This window comes from Microtus oregoni, unplaced genomic scaffold, assembly GCF_018167655.1.
Source record: "Microtus oregoni isolate MIOR12 unplaced genomic scaffold, Mior012 000026F_ref0000081, whole genome shotgun sequence".
Taxonomy (NCBI): domain Eukaryota; kingdom Metazoa; phylum Chordata; class Mammalia; order Rodentia; family Cricetidae; genus Microtus; species Microtus oregoni.
Genome location: NW_024543085.1, coordinates 35,025,339 through 35,046,977, shown reverse-complemented (window position 1 = coordinate 35,046,977; position 21,639 = coordinate 35,025,339). Strand labels below are relative to the sequence as shown.

The window sequence follows — 21,639 nt, the reverse complement described above, 5'->3', positions numbered from 1 at the left end:
AAGAAGGGGGCTCAAGGAGAGCCCGCCAGGAGAGAAAAAAGAAAAATGTTGCCACTAGGGCAGTGACTCCAGCTATGTGTAACTCCAGCCTATGACGGTGGCTGTAAAGCTACACAGGCAAATGGCTTTTTTGTGTGAATTTTTGCCCTAAATGTTGGGTGCCAATTGTAGCATGAGATAATAAAAATCCAGAGACAGATATTGGGGTTCAACCTGAAAATCAGAAAAGCAAAGCAGCTAACTGCTGACTCTTACCTCTACCTCAAACTGAAAATGGGCAATCTTGCCTCCATGAATTCTCAGTTTGAGACTGAGAGTGAGACCTGTCTCCTTCCGTTTTATATTCATCTCTAATGCTGGGATTAGAGGTGTGCACCACCACCACCTGGCCTGTACGACTGACTAGTGTGGCTCCTGGAATTAAAGGTGTGTGCCTCCAATGCCTGGCCTGTATGGTTGACTAGTGTGGCTGCTTTTCACTGATCTTCAGCCAAGCTTTATTTATTAAAACACAAATAATATACCACTATAGGGGGATGTTAATCTGAGTATTCCATTGCTGTAACAAATTTCATTGCTAAGTTAGCTCCATATGGCTTTAATTTTCCTCTCTGTTCTTCTGGCCCTATGCATTTAGCCCATCTCTTACTCTGTTTTACCTAAGATAAAGTTCCAATCCCTAAAAGCCAAATATTTACTTCCTGAAGAGGCCAATTTGGATGACAAGATTCTGGTAAAATTATTGTTACATCTGCACCTGTGTCTACCAAACCTTCAATGGCAACATTTATTTGTATTTTTTTTAAGTTTATTTAATTTTATTTCATGTGCATTGGTATAATAATGTCAGATTCTCTGGAACTGGAATTACAGACAGCTGTGAGCTGCCATGTGGGTGCTGGGAATTGAACCCGGGTCCTCTGGAGAGCAGTCAGTGCTCTTAACCACTGAGCCATCTCACCAGCCCAGTTTATATGTATTTTTAATTTTAATCTTTGTTCATTTATAGAAGTTTGCCATGCATCAATGTAATTAAAAGATTTTAAATCATTAATTGAATATTTGCACGACTATTGAGAAGAAATAAAAATGCATGTATTGGTGTGGAAGGTATCTAAAAAATAGTATTGCCTACATAGACGACATTTGCCTGGGTTTTATGTATTTGTCCTTTCCTTGAGTAAAAAGGGAACATGAAAGTATTCTCTTGATGTTCCCTTATTTTCCTCACTGATGTGACAAAATCCTGGATCAAAGTAACTTAAGGAAGGTAAGTTTTCTCTGGCTTATAGTTTTTCAAAGAAGGCTCCATTATTGGGATGATGTGGTTACAGGAAGACAAGGCATCAGGAGCATGAGTCAACCTTGCATCTGTAGGAAGCAAAGAGAGAAATGAATGCTAGTGCTCAGTTTGCTCCCTCTTTTCTTTTCTGTTTGGGACCTCAACCTCAGTTCATGGAATGACACAGCCCATATTCAGAGTAGGTCTTTCTTTCTTCATTAAAGTTCTTTGTAAATGCCCTTACAGACACTCCTAGAGGTGTGTCTCCTAGGTGATTCTGAAATCCCTATTTCAGTGACCCCTTGTACCCTGACCTTTCATTTGTTCTCATCTTAGAACAAACAAGTCAGCTTGCACATTGTAAGACAGTTGATTTTGGCTAAATTCTCCAGACCTAATGTGATGGTGCACAATATATTCTTTTATAAAAAAAAAAAAAATAAAAATCTAGTCAAGCTCACACTGAAGATTAACCACCTCTCTAACAAACCTTAAGAAGCATTTGCTTTCTGGACAGCCCCAATTTGAGGGGAAGATGATAGATTTTTGTGAGTTATTCTGTTTGTATATGTACATATATGTGTGTAGAATTTTAAATATAGGTTCCACAGTATAGAAAGTATGGTGTTTGTATTTCTGTTTCTGACTTCTTTACCTAATATAGCAATGGCCAGTTTTGATTGTTTATTCTAACTATGCAGGTATTGTTTGAATCTGTCATATGTGAGAATATATTACTAGTATAGAAAAAAGGGTTAAGATAGTCATTAATAATCATAAAACTCTAAACTCTCTAAAATCTTGAGAATAGTGACAGTTACTATGTTCTATTTTTCTCCATTAAATATTTCTAACTCGTGTGCTAATTGATATTTAAATTCCTTTATTTACTTACTTTTTTAGGTGTGGAATATCAAGCAAATGATTAAATTGACACAGGAACATATAGAGGCCCTATTGGACAAATTTGGTGGGGAACATAATCCACCATCAATATACTTGGAGGTAAGTTTTTAGTGTCTTTTTATAGTAATTTTGAGGGAAAATTTATAAAAATGTTTTATAATAGTAGTTTGGTTGTTTTAAAAAGTAGAATTAGAGACATATTGGAAGAATTAGCTTTGCTCTTTTTGTTGGTTTCATAGTTTTGTTTTCTTTCACTTGTTACAATCTACATAGGTTAGTTTTATTTGGAAAATGTCAAAACTGAGAGGGATGTCCCCTATAGACTTTAATATTGCCTAAATTTAAAAGAAGAATCATTAAAAAGAGAAAGCACACTATTTTGATAGTCAGCAAAATGAGTTATCATATTTGAAAGTAGGGCAGTTTTATAAAATATGTTTTCCAGAATAAGTTCCCCATTGTTGGTTTCTGCTTTTTCATAGATACAATTTATAATATTGGAATGACCCAACATTGTTCAGTCTTACTGCTTAATGGTGTCTTGGGACTTGTGTCATCCTTCAGTGAGGTCATAAATCTGTCGTTATCATTGTTCATAGTCTGTGAAACAGTAGATGCTATATAATCACAGATAAGATTTGTCCTTAGTTTCCTTCTGAAAATCGGTCCATTTCCTCAGCAAGCAAGCTACTGTGGAATCTAGGCGGTCAGGTTCTACAATCAACACTGCTCGCCATACTTCCCATTGTCTTTCTCCATAAAATCTTGCTCAGTTATAATCACATACATAGGTAACTCTAAATTGTAAAAGACAAGAGCCAGGTATGGTGCCACATGCCTTTTAGTTCCAGCATTTAGAAGGCAGAAGCAGATGGATCTCTGTGAATCTGTGGCCAACTTAGGCTATATAGCAAGTTCTAGGATAGCCAAGACTACACAGTGAAACTCTGTCTCAAAACTAACAACAGAAGAGATCATGTTAACATTTGGCTTCAAAAACAAGAGATTTTAAAGCATATTTTAAACAGCTTCTAACTAAAATTTCTAATTTAGCTATCTACTTTTTAAAGAACAAATTTAAGTCTTCATTATTTGGGAGAAAGTTAAGTTTGTGTTAATAAAAGATGTCTTGGAACTTTGATAACACCAACTAAACTGTTCTCTTTGACTTCTTCATATGACTTATTCCAGATCACATTGCTGCTTATGCCAGGACTAGAATTCGTATCTTGAAATACTATTAGTGTACTTTTACTTGTATAGTATAGGAGGCTGAGCAAGGGAATCAGAAGGAGGTATAACCTTAGTGAAACTGTTTATTTTTGTTTATTAAACTTAAAAGCATAAGCAGCAGTTTGTCTCACATTTAAAACCATAAACATGCCTATTTACAGTCGTGATGGATTGCAGCCACACAATACCCCTCAGACATTTGAATACTTGAAAATTGATTAGTAAAAAGCAAAAACATTTATGTTTATTCTTATTCTGTGCCCTGTACTATTTTAAATGTTTTTATTACTACTTATAATTATTTTTAGCAAGCTCCTACTTTTATTTTCATTTTACAGGTGAAACCAAGAAGTTAAGTAACTTATTTCAAGTGATACTATTAATAAGGAGAAGCAGGCACATTTAACTCATAAGTCTGTGATACTGATCACTGCCTTATTCTGTTGCTATCCTGTTGTCTTTGCCGTTTCTCCACCACCAGACAACTCTTAGTTAGGCTAAACATTTCTAATTTCCTTTTCCATTCTTTCTGGTGTTATTGTGGACATTTTATTAGATGTATTTAATTTTATTGGTTTCTTTTTAGAATTAGGCATACAAATTTGAATTGTATGTTCAAGATACATCAGAGTAAAATTTAATGGATTATATTATTAGTATATGACAAAGAAATAGATATTGTTCTCATGGACTAATATTATAGTGGAATCTTGAACCTGAGCCAACCAGGTCCTTAGGCTTAACTGGCCCTTATGTCTTTGAGTTTATACCTCAAAGTAGAATTGCAGGATCATAAAGTGATTCTGTTTAATTATTTAAAGGAATTTCTCATACTTTTGTTGTCATTGGGGTTTTTTGTTTGTTTGTTTGTTTGTTTGTTTTTGAGACAGTCCTAACTGTCCTAGAGAACTCTCATTGTTTGAGGGCTGACTGAGAAGCCAAGGAAAATGGCACTGGGTTTTGATTCTACTGCATGTACTGGGTTTGTGGGAGCCTAGTCAGTTTGGATGCTCACCTTCCTAGACCTGGATGGAGGGGGGAGGACCTTGCACTTCCCACAAGGCAGGGAACCCTGACTGCTCTTTGGACTGGAGTGGGAGGGAGAGGGGGAGGGGGGAATTTTTAATTTAAAAAAAAAAAGAACTCTCATTGTAACCAGGCTGGCCTCACAGAGACCCACCCACCTCTGCCTCTTGAGTACTGGGATTAAAGGTAGGTGACACCACTTTACATTCTTTTTTGTTGTTGTTGTTTTGTTTTTGTTTTTCAAGACATTCTTACCATCAATAAATGCATAAGGATTCTGCTCTCTCAACATCCTTACCAACACGGAATATTTTCTATTTCGGATTTGATAATAATAACCATTCTAATAAATATAAAGTAGTATTCTGTTATGGCTTTGCTTTGCATTTCCCTAATGATTTTTTTTTTTTTGGTTTTTCGAGACAGGGTTTCTCTGCAGCTTTGGAGGCTGTCCTGGAACTCCATTTGTAGACCAGGCTGGCCTCAAACTCACAGAGATCCGCCTGCCTCTGCCTCCCAAGTGCTGGGATTAAAGGCTTAAAGGCATGCGCCACCATTCCCTAATGATTATTATGTTGAGAGCTTTTTATAGTTTATTGTTGATTTGGACATCTTTTTTAGAGAAATGTCTGTGAAAACCCTTTGTCTAATTTTTAATTGGATTGTTTGTATTTTAGTTACTGAGTGCGGTTCTTTTTAAAAATGTAATTAATTAGTTTTTTCATTAATCAATTCCTGTGTATGAGTCAAAAGACAATTTTTAAGAATTGTTCTCTCCTTCCAACCATGTTGGTCCTGGGGATCAAACTTAGATTGTCAGGCTTGGTAGCAAGTACCTTTATTCACTGAATCGTCTTGCCAGGCCTCTTTCTGTATTCTTTTTTATGCCTGAGAGTATGGCTGGCATTCTCATTCAAACTACTGCGTTCAGTCCCCAAATAGGCTTATGGCCATATCATAATGCAAAATTCATTTAATCCAACTTCAAGTCCAAAGTCTCTTCTAAGACTCTAGGTCATCTCTTACTTATAACCCCCCTATAAAATCAAAAAGCAAATGACATACTTCCAATATATAATGGCACAAATTTAGATTACCATTCCACAAGGGTGGAATGTAAGCATGGTGAGAAAAATCCAGGACCAAAGCAAAACCAAATTCCAACAGTATAAAATTCTGTAGCTCTTATGTCTGATATCTGGTACTTGAGTTTCAAAGGACTTAAACGCCTCAGCCCCACCAGATTTGCTGCCTGTAACATGCATTTCTCTCTCTTGGGCTGAGTCTACTCCCTGTATGTGACTCTCTTTGGCAGATAGCTCACAGCTCTGGCATCTCTAACATCTTGTCATCTCCAATGCAACTCAGTTTCACTTTCATAGCTTCACACAATTTGAAATTTATCTTTTTTGTTGATCTATATGGTTTACTTGTCAACCACCATAATCCTAAAGAAAGAAACAAATGTATTTGCCCTTGAGAAATTCTTTCCACAATTTCTTCTGTTTTTTTAATTTTCCTGAATGTAGTCAGTTAATAAATTTGAATATCTTTTCTGTGGAAAGATAGTATTAAATGCTTTAAAAATTGTTTGCAATTCTTTGTTTTATATGTGCCTTTGTGCACACACAAATGTCTGTGCATGAATATGTGCCATGTGTGTGCATGGAGATCAGAAGACAATTTGAAGGAGTCTTTTCTCTCTTTCCATCATGTGGAGCCCAAGGATTGAATTCAGGTTGTCAGACTTGGTGGCATATGCCTTTAACTGCTCAGCCATCTTGCTAGCTTTAAGACACTTTTCTACTTATTTCTATACCTGAGTATGGAGGCCAGATACAAGATACTGCTTCATGTTAGCTGAGAAGCAAAGAGAAAAGCAAGGAGGAGCCAGAATTCAGTATTCTCTTCAAAGGTGGACCTAGTACTAATACTCAGTAGGCAGAGGCAAGCTGTGAGTTTCAGATCAGCCAATACCACAGGACTACAGTACCATATATTGAAACCCTGTCTCAAAAAAAAGAAAAAAAAGAAATGTTCCTAATAATATTTTCTTATACTAGGGCTGCCTCTTATAGGTTCTACCTTTAACATGTGGCCTTTGGGGGAGGGCGGTATTTTAGATCCAAACAAAAATAGTCAATCAATATAACATTCTTAAAATGTGTGGCAATCTTTTTCATCTTAAGATGTCAAACTGGAAACACTGAAGGCACATGTCATCAGTTTCTGCAATGAAAAGAGTACCAGAATGTAGATCAGTTCATTGTATATATCTATAGACAGTTAGTAAAGTTTTATTAGATAATATGAGATCAAATTCAGTAAAAATAATTTTAATAACGTAATGGTGTTGCACACCTCTAATTCCAGGTACCTGAGAGGCTGAGGCAAGCAATTTCAAGGCTAGTCCAAGTAATCTAGCAACCCTGTTTCAAAATCAGAAAATTAAGATCAAGGATTGATAATAGTTAAGTGATATTTACCTAGAATGCATGACACCCTGGGTTCAATAATCAGTACAGGGACGGGGAAAGGGTAAATTTAATGACTTAGTTGCAATAGATTTGTAAAGTATTACCATAAACTCTAAAACATTTTCATTATTCCTCAAAAGAAATTCTTTATCCTTAGCATCTGTGCCCTCGAGTCCTTGAAATAACTGATCTTTTTGTCTTTGCAGATTTACCTATATTGTAGACATTTTGTAAGCAGCTTTTTGTGACTTGATGCTTTTGCTTAACATAATGTTTTCACAGTTTAACCATGCTGTGGCATAAATTAGTGCCTCATTTCATTTTTTTAGTAAATAATTACCATGTGGGTTTTTTTAACCTGCTCAACAACTAATGAATATTCAGCTGTTTAACTTACTGGATATTTTTAGTTATTCCACCATGGACATTCACATCATAGATTTTCTGTGGGTTATTTTGTTTTGTTTTAATTCTCTTGGCTGTATGCCTAGGAATAGAATTATTAGGTCTTGTGATAATTCCTACAGTTTGAAGAACTGCCAGATAGTGTTCCAAAGCTTTGACACTATTTTACATTCCCATTGGTAATGTTTGTTATTCCAGTTTCTTTGCATCCTTATCAACACTTGTTATTTCTCATTTGGTTTTTATTGTAACCACTCTTGTAGGTGTGGATTAGTATCTCTGTTTGGTTTGGTTTATAACTCACTAGTAAGAAATGGTTTTGAACATCTTTCATGTACTGCTTGTGTATCTTCTAAGAAATGTCTATTCAGATTTTTTACTCTATTTTGTCTTCTTCCTTCCTTTTTTCCTTCCTTCCTTTTTTCTCCTTCCTTCCTTTTTTCTCCTTCCTTCCTTCCTTCCTTCCTTTTGTTCATCACTGCCTTAGCTTCTTCAATTCTGCCTCTTTCCATAGCACATGAACCAGTCCACTTCTCTTTCTCTCCCATTTCTCCACTATGTATTTGTTCATTATAATGGCTCCTACCTGTCTGGTGCTGCAGGGATGTCTTCTGGCAGCTTGGGCCATGAAGACCCAGGTAGGCCTGTGGGCATCCCTCCTCCCACCACCTGGTCAAGAGAACCCAGGTGGGCCTGTGTTCCTCTTTTGATGTTTAACTTTGAGACAGCATCTCACCTAAGTTGCATAGGTTAGCTTTGAACTCTTTCTATAGCCTAGTGTTCATTTGATAGCTTTGATCTTGAGAATAAATTTGAACATGATTTATTTTCAAAATGAATTAAATGTCAGGAGATTTTGAGATTCAGGGAAAAATAGAAAAAGAATAAATATAAAGAATGCAATATAAGCCGGGCGGTGGTGGCGCACGCCTTTAATCCCAGCACTCGGGAGGCAGAGGCAGGCGGATCTCTGGGAGTTTGAGGCCAGCCTGGTCTCTTGGTCTACAAGAGCTAGTTCCAGGACAGGCACCAAAGCTACAGAGAAACCCTGTCTCGAAAAACCAAAAAAAAAAAAAAAAAAAAGAATAAACTATTTTAACTGATAACTACAGTTATTTCAGAAAGAAGATAGTAGCTACAAGTCATCTAAGCCCTACCTAGTCTTGTTGTTGACACTGAGATTGGTGTGATCTGGCATTCTGATGCTGTGTAACTCATTCCTGAATTGTTTTGTTTGTTTTTTGAGAGAGGGTTTCTCTTGTAGCTTTGGGGCCTGTCCTGGAACTAGCTCTTGTAGACCAGGCTGGCCTCGAATTCACAGAGATCTGCCTGCCACTGCTTCCTTTACATTCCCTCTCTCTGTCTCTGAGTGTGTGTGTGCGCGCATCACTCACATACATGCACGTATATTATCAATTATCACTTCATATTCAGAGTCATACAAATGGAATCATTCATTTCAAATAAGTATGGCAATGATTGTTTGTTGCCAAGGTCTATAAAACTTAATATGCCTGCAACTTTTCTGGAAAATAAAATTATTCTTGATGCAGTATAATGTTTTATACATATTTTATCTTATGCTAAACTTATTTTGGAAAATAAATTGAGAAATACTGTTTTTAAAATTAACATTTAAGGAGCATGTAATTACAGCGTATGTAGGTCAAGTTTCCAAACGTAATAAACTAATGTCCTATAACATTTTTTCCATTGAAAAGTGAGAGTATTTATAGTATTTTCAGTATTTATTTTGTAATAACTTAAGCCCTTAGCTTAAAACCCTGTTTTATATTATAAAGAAGTTATAGTCAAAGACTGGTTTTATATCTTTTGTGAATGACAGAGCAAACTCTAGGTCTAATGTGAGTCTCCTTTATTTTATAGGCCTATGAAGAGTACACCAGCAAGCTAGATGCCCTCCAGCAAAGAGAACAACAGCTATTGGAGTCCCTGGGGAATGGAACTGATTTTTCTGTTTCTAGCTCAGCGTCAATGGACACCGTTACATCCTCCTCTTCCTCTAGCCTTTCAGTGCTACCTTCATCTCTTTCAGTTTTTCAAACTCCTACCGATGTATCAAGAAACAACCCCAAGTCACCACAAAAACCTATTGTTAGAGTCTTCCTGCCCAACAAACAGAGGACAGTGGTGAGTCGATGTTTATTCTAATGTTTTTACTCTTTCTTTGTGTTGAACATTCTATCACTGCATATTTAGAGCCATGAAAATGGAAGTATCCATTTCAAACAAGGATACAAAAGACATAGATTGTTTTGTGCCAAAGTCTATATATAGTTACCAAATTTCTTTTCAAATTTTATTTGGTTTCTCTTCTCTCTCCTCTCCCCTTTCTCTCTTGAGACATGGTTTTATTATGTAGCCTTGACTGGTCTAAAACACACTATGTGGATGAGACCAACATCCAGTTAACAGAGATCTGCTTGTCTCTGCCTCTCAAGTGTTGGGATTAAAAGTATATGTCCTGGCATTCCATCAAACTTCAACTTCAATGGCACTTAAATATAAGTAGCAGTTAAGATTCAGCTAGGAGACTGGAGAGATGGCTCAGTAGTTAAGAGCACTGGCTGCTCTTGCAAAGGACCTGGGTTCAGTTCCCTGCACTTTTATGTTGAATCACAACCATCTGTAATTCCATTTTGGGGGAACTTAATGCCCTTTTCTGGCCTCCAAGAATAACCAAGCACACATATAGCGCCCTTTTAGACAGGCAGGCAAAATACTCAAAAGTATAAAATAAAAATGAATAAACCTTTTTTTTTTAAGGTGATGAGAATTTCATGATTTAAGCTTGTATCAGCTAAGATTTCTTCCTCTAAGTAATCTCCATTCTAAGTTATCAGAAGTTAACTTTCAGTGTGCTTGATATTTCTCCTCTTATTTATATGACTTTTTAAAATTTATGACAAGTATCATTGTCAGGCGGGGCTGGCACATGCCTTTAATCCCAGCACTCAAGAGGCAGAAACAGGCAGATCTCTGAGTTCAAGGCCAGCCTGGTCTACAGAGCAAGTTTCAGGATGTCCAGGGCTACACAGAGAAACCCTGTCTCAAAAAAATCCACAAAACCAGGTATCATCAATAGAAACTGTGTACCAGTAAGAAACATTTAAAGCAGTAAAATCTGCTGAGTTATTATAGATGATCTGAAGACTTTAAGTAAAGCAAATATTGTCAGCCTTAGTAAATAACATTTCTGTAACTTAAGCCAGTAATTTTTTTAATGTATATGGTTGCTTTTCTAATAAGATGTGTGTGTGTGTGTGTGTGTGTGTGTGTGTGTGTGTGTGTGTTGCCCACAGAGGGCAGAGAAAGCATTAGATTCCTTTGATGTTCTGTTTCTCATAATTCCAAATGTCCATCAACAGGTAAACTGTTAAACTAGTCCCTGTATATACCTATATCCCAGCAATTGGGACATAAAAGCAGGTAAATCAATGTAACTCAAGACCAACCCGATCTATATGTGAAGTTCTAGGCTAGCTAGGTCTACAAAATGAGACCCTGTCTGAAAAGTAAAAAAAGCTAAAAACAAATGTGAATTTTAAAAACAAAATTGTGATATATCTGTGTAAAGAATATCATTTTGATAGAAAGAAAATTTGCTGGTATTCCCATCATACAACATAGATAAATCTCAAGAAAAGTGTGCTATAGAAAAGAAGACAGATTAAAAATGGATACATACTTTGTAATTCCATTTATATAAAATTCTAAATGTACTCTTGGCCATAAGTACTGTATTTAAACATAGTTGTCAGTTTCTTCTTTTTTTTTTTTTAACATGGGGTCTCAAAATGATATTCCTTTCTACCCTGTATATCTTTCTACCTCTGCTCTCCTCAAGTGTCAGGATTATATCCTAACAAGTATATCCCAGCATACCAAGCCTAGATGTCATTTTTGGGGGTTATGTTTTCTTGGCTTTTTGTTTATTTGTTTTTTGTTTTGTTTGTTAGGTTTTAGGAGGGTTGTTTTTTGTTTTGGTTTTGTTTGGTTTTGGTTTTTCGAGACAGGGTTTCTCTGTAGCTTTGGTTCCTGTCCTGGAACTAGCTCTTGTAGACCAGGCTGGCCTCAAACTCCACAAAGATCCGCCCACCTCTGCCTCCTGAGTGCTGGAAGTAAAGGTGTATGCCACCACCCTGTGTCATTTTTTTTGTTTTTTTGAGAAAGGGTTTTCCTATAACTGCCTTGACTGCCTTGGAACTCACTCTATACACCATACTTGAATTTACAGAAATCTGCCTGACTGCCTCCCAAGTGCTGGGATTAAAGGCATGAGCCACCACACCCAGCCATTCTTTTTTTTAAAAAAACTTTTTTTTAAGATTAATTAAGTAATTTATTTTATGTATGTGAGTGTTCTATCTACATGTACACCTGCACACCAGAAGAGGGCTTTCAATCTCATTATTACAGATGGTTGTGAGCCACCATGTGGTTGCTGGGAATTCAACTCAGGGCCTCTGGACGAGCAGCCAGTGCTCTTAACCTCTGAACCATCTCAGTAGCACAATACTTAATACAGATAGGCCGCACACATACCAACTGAGGAATATATAGTTTTTTTGAGGATACTTAGAGATAGGATCTCTCTCTGGTCTGAAACTCACCATGTAGGATTAAACTGGCTGGCCAGCGAGCCCTAAAAATCCACTGTTCCCTGCCTTCCCAGTGATGGGATTATATGCACATGTCACCACATCCAACTTACGTTTTTTGGTTGAGACAGGGTCTGTGCATAGCCTTGGCTTTTCTGGAACTCGCTATGTAGACCAGACTGACCTCAAACTCACAGAGATCCTTCTGCCTCTGCTTCCTGAATGTTGGAATCAAAGATGTATTCCACTACTCCTGGCTCACATCTAACTTACATAAAGTCCCGAAATTCAGCTCAGGTTATCAAGCTTATGTGGTACACACTTTATTAACTGAGCCATCTCTCCCCAGCCCTTTGGGTGTTTTTGAAACAGAATCTCACTGTGTAGTCCAAGCTGGCCTTTAAATTTGTTAAATTTGTTACCCTTTTTTTACTATGATAAAGAGCATGGCCAATTAGAGAAGGAAAGAGTTTATGTGGTTTATACTTCTACATCACAGTTGATAGAATTTAGTGTAGGAACTCAAGGCAAGAATCTGGAGTAGGAACTGAAGCAGGGGCCATGGAGAAGCACTGTTTACCTGCTTTCTTCCCATGACTTCTCAGCCTGCTTTCTTATCCCATCCAGAACCTTTTGCCCAATATAGCACCACCTCCACATCCAACATTAATCAAGAAAATGTCCTCATTTCAAGGCATTTTCTCATTTAAGATTTTCTTTCCCAGATAGGAAACCAACCAGCACACTGTTGAGTCTCAATTTTTTAACTCAAAACAATCCTCTTGCTAAAATGATATTCTTTGGAATGACTTATTCTGATCTGTAACCACTTACAAAAAAAATTATAAATATCTATTTTATAGGCAAGTCCTATAAAACATTTAAAGAATTATAGAATACCAGTCACAAAGTTTATATCCTGGACCACATGAGAGTCTGTCTCAAAAAAAGAAAAGCAATAGTTGTGTAGTTTTTCTTTTTTAGATATTTGGGAAGTTCTAAATACTTGGGAAAGTATTGAGAACCATATATTGCATAGCTCTTAGTCAGCTATGATGAATAAATTATTAATATTTGCTTAATATTCTCCATACACAAATTATACTCCCTTATCAATCACATTCTCCTGTTGAACATCCTATTTCCTACTAAAAATAACCCCTATGATAAATGTGGTAATATCAGTCTCAGTTTATTACATATGTATCTATGTTAGTATTTTGTTTTTTTTGTTTTGTTTTGTTTTTTGTTTTTTTGTTTTTTTTTTTTGATTTTCGAGACAGGGTTTCTCTGTGGCTTTGGAGCCTGTCCTGGAACTAGCTCTGTAGACCAGGCTGGTCTCGAACTCACAGAGATCCGCCTGCCTCTGCCTCCCAAGTGCTGGGATTAAAGGCATGCGCCACCACCGCCCGGCTAGTATTTTGTTTTTTAAGTGGTAAGTAGGATAGTACCATATGTATGTCCAGGATTTTATTCAAAATTCGGATTTCAAGATATGCATTTATATTTGTTAATTTAAGAAAATTTCATCAGCCATTTCATTTTTGCATGTCCTTTCTCTGGTAGATATCTATTATCATCATTATTGTTATTATTACTGTTATTACAAACAGACAAGTAGTGGTGGCTCACACCTTTAATCTAATACTTGGGAGTCACGTGCCTTTAATCCCAGTACTAGGGAGGTGGAGACAGGAAATGATATGGCTGGGCAAAGGGAGAAATATAAGTCTGGAGGAAACAGGAATTGAAGGCATTCAGTCTGAGGAGTTGTAGACACAGGATACCCCATTTAGTCTGAGAGTTTCATAGAGGTAAGAGCTAGTGGCTGACTGCTCTGCTTCTCTGATCTTTCAGCTTCCACCCCCAAATATCTGACTCCGGGTTCTTTTTATTAAGACCAATTAGAATTCGCATTACACTCACCAGTATAAATAAGTAGGCTTAAAGTAGTAGGTTAAGAATTAAAGGATATTATTCACTAGAATAAATGGTACAGCCCCAGGAAATATCTTCCCTCTGTATTGTTGACCACAGTGAAACAAAAACCTAAGGTGTACATTTTTTGTAGGCAGGAAGAATAATATTGGTTTCTCAAAGTTTTAAGTTTTAACTTAACAAGTTTTTTTTAACTGATTAATCTGTTTTGTTTTGATTATCACCACAATTTATTAGAAAAAATATCACTTTCATAAATCCGTTCTGTTGACCCTGGTTCTTTACAAGTTAAATTCAATTTTCCCAGGAAGCACTTTAATTCTAACATTGTCTTTACTCTGTGAAGTATTTTGGGGTGTAGAGAGAGTTGCTCTTCTTTCTTTCTCTCTCTCTCTCTTTCTCTCTCTCTCTCTCTCTCTCTTTCTTTTTCTTTCTTTTCTCACAAGACAGTGTTTCTCTGTAGCTTTGGAGCCTGTCCTGGAACTAGCTCCTATGGACCAGGCTGGCCTCGAACTCACAGAAATCTGCCTGCCTCTGCCTCCTGAGTGCTGGGATTAAAGGTGTGCGCCACTACCGCCCAGCTTTTTGAGAGGTGCTCTTCTTACTCTAATAAGACTATGTTGTAAGCATAGCATATCACAGTTTTCCTTAAAAAACATTGTGATTAGTTTAACAGAGCTGAAAAAGATTCAATATCAAGATTAATTATCATAAAATCAGAAAGCTATGTCTTAGTTAGGGTTACTATTGCTGTGATGAAACATGATGACCAAAAACAACTTGGAGAGGAAAGAGTTATTTGGCTTAAATTTCCACATCGCTGTTTATCACTGAAGGAAGTCAGGACAGAAACTCAAACAGGGCAGGAACCTGGAGACAGCTGATGCAGAGGCCATGGTGGGGTGCTGCTTACTGGCTTGTTCCTCACACCTTGCTTAGTCAGCTTTCTTACAGAACCCAGGACCACCAGCCCAGGGATAGCACCGTCCATCCTCCCTTATCAGTCACTAATTGGAAAATGTGCTACAGGCTTATACCTGCAGTGCATTATACTTTAAGTGGATGAATGTTGTGCTTTGCATGTATGTCTGTTCATCATGTGTGTGCCTGGTCCTTGTGGGGTCAGAAGAGGACATCAAATCCCCTAAGACCAGGTGTTACAGGCAGCTGTGAGTCACTGTGTGGGTGCTGGGAATTGAACTTGAGTCCTCTGCAAGAGCAGCGAGTGCTCTAAACCGCTAAGCCATCTCTGCAGCCCTTACAGTTTAGTATTATTGTCTAAGTCTTTTTTTGTCAGTTGAGGGTCCCTTCTGTCGGACGATTATAGCTTATGTTAGGTTGGCATAAAACTAGCCAGCACAAGCTATAAATTTAAAGTTGTGTTCAAATCTACATATTGGTTTGCATATGTATTCTGTACAAGTTTATTTTTGCCTTTGTCCTACCGATCCTACCATGAACATCTGCAGTCCAGAATGCTGGGAAGCAGGAAGGACAGGAATGTAGACTAATTCTTGGGTACATAATAAGTTTGAGGCCAGACTGGACTACATGAAATCCTGTCTTGATAAGAAAAAAGAAAAAAAAAAAGAATTACGACTATCAAGGTACCAGCACAGATAATTCAACATATAACATTTTTGATGTCCAACCAAATTTTAAGGTGACTCCTTAAAGTTTTGTAAAAAACTTTATATTATAGAAGAGTTTAAGCATAAAAGTAATAAAGTCTCATGGGCCCTTAATAATTATTTCATTTTTTATTATAAAATTTGAACAGAACTATTTTGTTTAGGTGTGAATTTTCCTATGACAAATAAGTATTCAGATGAGTACATATATTCTTATTGGCTCAGTAACATGAACTCATGGCTGACATCCCTATGACTGAGGCCTGAAGTAAATTTCCCCAACACACATATGTACTGAATCTCTGTCCTGCTAGCCAGCTCCCAAAAAATGACATGGAGACTTCTTATTAATGAAATAATAAGGTTGGCCCATAGCTTAGGCTTATCCCCAAGTAGCTTTTATAACTTAAATTAACCCATTTATATTAATCTATGGTGTTACCTCTTTTCCATATTGCACCTCCTTTTTCCTCGCTGTGTCTCCTGTGTGCCTAGATTCTCCTCTTCTTTCTTTCCCTGGAAATCCCACCTATATCTCCTGCCTAGCTATTGGCCGCTCATCTTTTATCATCTTTTATTACACCAATCAAAGCAAATACTTCTTCACACAGTGTACAAATACCCACAACACACACACACACACACAAACACCTTCGCTGCCATACTCTTTACGGCCTTCACTAGACTTAGGCTTTAAACAGCATTTCAGTACTATTATTCTGGGAAATTATCTGAAAGCACAAGTTTAGAAAATGTAGCACTAGACTGAATTGCACACAAATTTATATTATGAAAGCAGAAAGGTGTAGGCAAACTGTCACTTTGTTCAACCTTAGCTAGGAAAGTACATAAATTGGGTGACAGGTTTTTCAGTGATCTTCATATATCCATAAAAACAATAAAGGTTTTTACATTTTCTAATGAGTAGACAAATGCACACATATATTTGCCACAAATAATGAAGATTTCTTCTGTAAACCTAGTTACTTCTTCCTGAATACTTAAAATGATGATAACGCGCTCGACGTACAAACTTAAAATAGGACCTCATTCTGTTACCCTGGGTAGCCTGGAGCTCACAGAGATAGACCCTCTTACTTTTGCCTTCCAAGCACTTGGGTTAAAGGTACACACTACCACACCTGGCCATAGTTTCAGTGACTCCATTAAACTGTGCTTATTATTTCTAAACATAGAGCCTACCTAATTCATCTTTCTAGATCGTTCCCCTTTGGTATACTATTTGAATCAGCCGCTTTCTGTTCTGTTTGATTCCACTAGCAACCCTAACCCCACCTCCACCTTAAACATAAAAATTCTAAAATTTTCAGAAACTATGGAGTTGCTAAGTAAGTTAAAGTGACTGAAGTGACTGTAGTAGTTAATCTTAGACCTCCTAAAACACCCTTTCCTTCTGACTTTCCTAATGAGAGCTACTCGTTGTTTTCTCGCTGCCTTTTGTTAGTTTCTCGGATTTGACTGGGTAGATGGTACATGGGGATACATGGGAAGAGCTGTGTGGTGGGATTAACTATGGTTTTCCTTTGCCTAGTCCTCTGCTCTCAGTGTTCTAGGAAATATGTATTCAGTTGGCACACTCCTAACTACAGTAAAAACAGGAGCATCTCTCAACCAAAGTCCATGTCTCAGTTTAAAGAACTCAGGTATTGTTTAGGAAGTCATAAATTTAGTCTTGTACCTGCTATTATCATTAGCAGCTGATTAACACATGTATGTCATCTGTTGCCAGAAAAAGTTAGTGATAGCCACAACAGTAATATGAGATTCTAGAGAAGGGCAAGTGCCCAGATAGAGACACTAAAGAATTAAACATCAAATATCAGATCAGTATCTGTCTGTCTGTGTGTGTGTGTGTGCCTGTCTGTCTGTCTTCTGTCTCTGGGTGGGTGGGCAATGATGGTGTCTGTGCATGTATGTATGCCTGCTAGTGCATGAGCTTGTAGAGGCCAGAAATCAATGGGAGGTGTCCTTATAACTTTTCATCTTGTTTTTTGAGACAGGATCTCTCTGTGAACCTAGAACTCACTCTTGCCACTAGATTGGCTGACCAGTGAGGCCCCTTTCCCCAGGGTCACACTGGAGTTACAGATGTACTGCCACACTCAGTTTATTAGTGGGTACTGAGGACCCAGACTCAGGTCCTCATGTTTGAGCAGCAAAAACATTAGCTGCTGAGGTGCCTCTCCAGCCTCCGCATATATCCTAGGGCACATATCTTCTGCTTTGTTTATAGTGGTAGTAAGGCATCTCTTAATGATCATTAATACAACTGAAGGCTTATCCAGCTTTCACGATGGGTTAAAATTGATTTTACAGCTAGATATGGTAGCATACACCTGTGCTTACAGCAGTTGAGAAGCTGACATAGGAAGATCTAGAGCTCCAGACTGACCTGGGCTACAACAGTCACTGTCTCAAAAACAATTTTTTTTTTTTTGAGTGTTGACCTTTAAGTGTTGTCAAGGGCGGGACCATTGTACTGGTGTATATAGTGTAGAAAATACTATTATATTTTCTGTTCATGTATATGTACATGTAATTTAATAAAATACTTACCAGTCTTTTTTTTAATTTTTAATTTTTATTTGAGACAGGGTCTGTGTAGTCCTGAGTGCCCTGGAGCTCGATATGTAAACCAGGCTGGACTTGAATTCACAGAAATCCTGCTGTCTCTGCCTCCCAAGTGTTGGGATTAAAATCATGTACCACCATGCCCAGCCTTAATTTGGTAAAATAATAATAACTTGATATAATTTTCCTTGAATTATAAGTAAGATTATAGGCATGATACTGTATTTCACTCTAGGAGTCCATAAAGTATTTTAATGATATAAGGTAAATGACTAAGTTTTAAGAATATTATTTGAAAGAAAACCTCCTTCTCTTTACCTCTTACGCATATTTATGTTATAGGTACCTGCAAGATGTGGCGTTACAGTCCGTGACAGTCTAAAGAAAGCACTGATGATGAGAGGTCTTATCCCAGAGTGCTGTGCTGTTTACAGAATTCAGGATGGGTATGGTTTGTATGTGTTGTGTGATTTTCTTTGTAAAGAAATGAAACATCGAGCTTTGAGTTCGTTTTGTAGTCTTTATCCAAATCCAGGGAATTGAAAATCAACCAGTCCTCAGGGACTGGAGAGATGGCTCAGTGAGAATACTGGCTGTTCTTCCAGAGGACCTGGGTTCAATTTCCAGCACCCACATGGTTGACAGCTCACAGCCAACTGTAACTCCAGTTCCAAGGAATCTAAAACCCTCTTATGATCTCCTCAGGCATGCATGAGGTGCATAGGCTTATATGCAGGCAAAACATCCCTATACGTTAAGAAAGAAGGAAGGAAATATTTTTTACTAAAAGATTTAGAACATCAACTTTAAAAATCGTACTAATACCAGTCTTGAAATCTTGAAGGTCATTGGTCATTTGTGTGGTAACCACAAATGTCTTTTTTAGAGTTTATCATTTTTATAATTTGTGAACTATTAGAACAGTGGTTCTCAACCTATGGGTCATAACCCCTTTAGAAGGTGTAATGACCCTTTTACAGAGGTTGCTTAAGACCATCAGAAAACACAGATATTTACACTACAATTCATAACAGTAACAAAATTACAGTCATGAAGTAAAATTGAAAATAATTTTATGATTGGGGTCACCACAACATGAGAAACTGTATTAAAGGGTCGCACCATTAGGAAGGTTGAGAAGCACTGCTTTAGAATATGATTAGTTTAGATAACGTGTCTTTGTACAGTTCATAGTTCCATTAGAGTCTACCAAAATGAATATTTTGTAGTGAAGCATTTTTCATAAAGTAATATTGTTCTAAGATGTTTATGTTTTGAACCTACATTTTGAGGCATGTTGTTCTTTGAATGCTCTTTTTCTCTGAATTGGTAGATAAAACCATACCTGTGTGTTGGGAAAATAGGAGCTTTTTCATTTGATTGATTTTGGTTTTTTGTAACAGGCTTTTCCTGTATAACCTTAGCTGTTCTCAGCTGTCCTGGAACTTGCCCTGTAGACAAGGCTGGCTGCAAACTCAAAGAGACCTTCTTGTTACTGCCTCCCAAGTGCTGGGATTAAAGGCATGCACCACCACCACCACCCAGCTTTTTGTTGTTGTTGTTTTTTGTTTTGTTTGTTTTTTTTGTTTCGTTTGTTTGTTTTTTAAACCCCAGGAACAATCTGGTTTTGACTGTTGTAGGTTTTTCTGGAACTGACTTAAAAAAAAGAGTGAATATATTTACACTGATCTTGTCTAAGAGTAATACCTTATTAGAGTTAAATTTAAAAATTAACACGGAAGGGTGGTGGTGGCTCAGGCCTTTAATCCCAGCATTCGGGAGGCAGAGGCAGGCGGATCTCTGTGAGTTCGAGACCAGCCTGGTCTACAAGAACTAGTTCCAGGACAGGCTTCAAAACCACAGAGAAATCCGGTCTCAAAAAAAAAAAAAATTAACACTTAAATTTCTAATAATATAAAACCAGAGATCCTAGCTTCCTTAATATTAGCTCCTCCATAACCATGTTCATATCTTCAGCATGATATTTATAAATATTTTGGGATACAATAATTAAGAAAAGGCTGGAGAGATGGCTCAGCAGTTAATAACGCTGGCTGATCTTTTTTTTTAAAATTTATTTATTAAAAATTTCCGCCTCTCCCCATTTCCCTCCCACTCCCTCTCCCTCTCCAGTCCTAAGAGAAGTCAGGGTGCCCTGCCCTGTGGGAAGTCCAAGGCCCTCCCCGCTCTATCCAGGTTTAGGAAGGTGTTCATCCAAACAGACTAGGCTCCCAAAAGCCAGTACATGCAGTAGAATCAAAACCAAGTGCCATTATCATTGGCTTCTCAGTCAGCCCTCAATGTCTGCCACGTTCAGAGAGTCTGGTCTGATCACATGCTCATTCAGTTCCAAAGGTCCTGAATTCTATTCCCAGCAGTCACATGGTGGCTCACAACTGTCTGTAGTGGGATCTGATGCCCTCTTCTGACATAAAGGTGTATGTGCAGATAGAGCACTCCTATACATGAAATTAAATAAATAATCTTTAAAAAGAAATCAAGAATGGTTTTGTCTCCATCTTTTTCAGAGAGAAGAAACCAATTGGCTGGGACACTGATATTTCCTGGCTTACTGGAGAGGAATTGCATGTAGAAGTACTGGAGAATGTCCCACTTACAACACACAACTTTGTATGTACCTTTTCATATTTGAGCTGTCAAAAATGCTCAGTTTCTTTTGACTTTTTTAATTTAGGGAATATGAAATAGAGATAACTAATTTTGAGATTAATAATGTACCTAAGTTCTGTTCTTGAAAATCTTGTGTTTAAATAGCTTTATCTTGTTCTTTATTCTTTATTTGTAAGTTAATAATTTGTAATATATCTCTTGAACAAAAATTAGAGGCTGGAGAGATGGCTCAGTGGTTAGAACATTGACTGCTCTTACAGAAGACCCAAGTTCAACTCCCAGCACCCACATGCGGCTCACAACTATCTGTAATTCCATTTCTAGGGGACCGATATCTTCATACAGATAAACGTGCAGGCAGAATACCAATGTACATAAAATAAAAATAAGTAATTAAAAAACACACTAATGTAAAAGTCTATCTAGTAAAGTGAAAATTTCTGGAGGTCAGCATTTGTATAGATGAGAAGGTAATTGTATGGTTTTCTGTGTACAAAAATGCGTGGTGGTCAGCCCAAAGCTTACTTGTTTTTCTCTTCACTACTTCCCATTCTTCTCTTTTTCTTAAAAGAAAACTGGGGTCCATGCTGTATGATAGTCCTCATTTTTAATTTCCTAATCAGTAGGCCTTGAATGTTAATCTTTTTGAGTACACCTAGCTTTATTCTTATAATGATTGCCTAGTAGCCTATAAAAATCAAATCTGGTATCTTTCCTCTATTAATAAAAAATAATTTTTTATATTTATAAAATACTTTTTACCAGGTTAGACTGTATCTCAACATACGTTTCAGAAGGATAAGGTAAAGGATGGGGAATTAGAGTAGTTGAACTGGTATTGAATTCTTCTTGAGACTTTGTCTTGTGGTTTTTTGTATTTTGGGGTTTTTTTTTTT

General features: G+C 37.2%; 1 protein-coding gene across 5 annotated transcripts in view; it reads left to right on the top strand.

Moving 5' to 3' along the window:
* LOC121463309 (serine/threonine-protein kinase B-raf) overlaps window positions 1-21,639 on the top strand; it is a 118,457-nt gene that overhangs the window by 37,735 nt on the left and 59,083 nt on the right. For all 5 annotated transcript variants that reach the window (XM_041675433.1, XM_041675430.1, XM_041675432.1 and 2 more), the window contains exons 2-5: window positions 2,186-2,287; window positions 9,217-9,480; window positions 18,455-18,558; window positions 20,641-20,743. In XM_041675433.1, coding sequence (XP_041531367.1) covers window positions 2,186-2,287; window positions 9,217-9,480; window positions 18,455-18,558; window positions 20,641-20,743 — 573 coding nt within the window. The remainder of the gene's footprint in view (window positions 1-2,185; window positions 2,288-9,216; window positions 9,481-18,454; window positions 18,559-20,640; window positions 20,744-21,639) is intronic.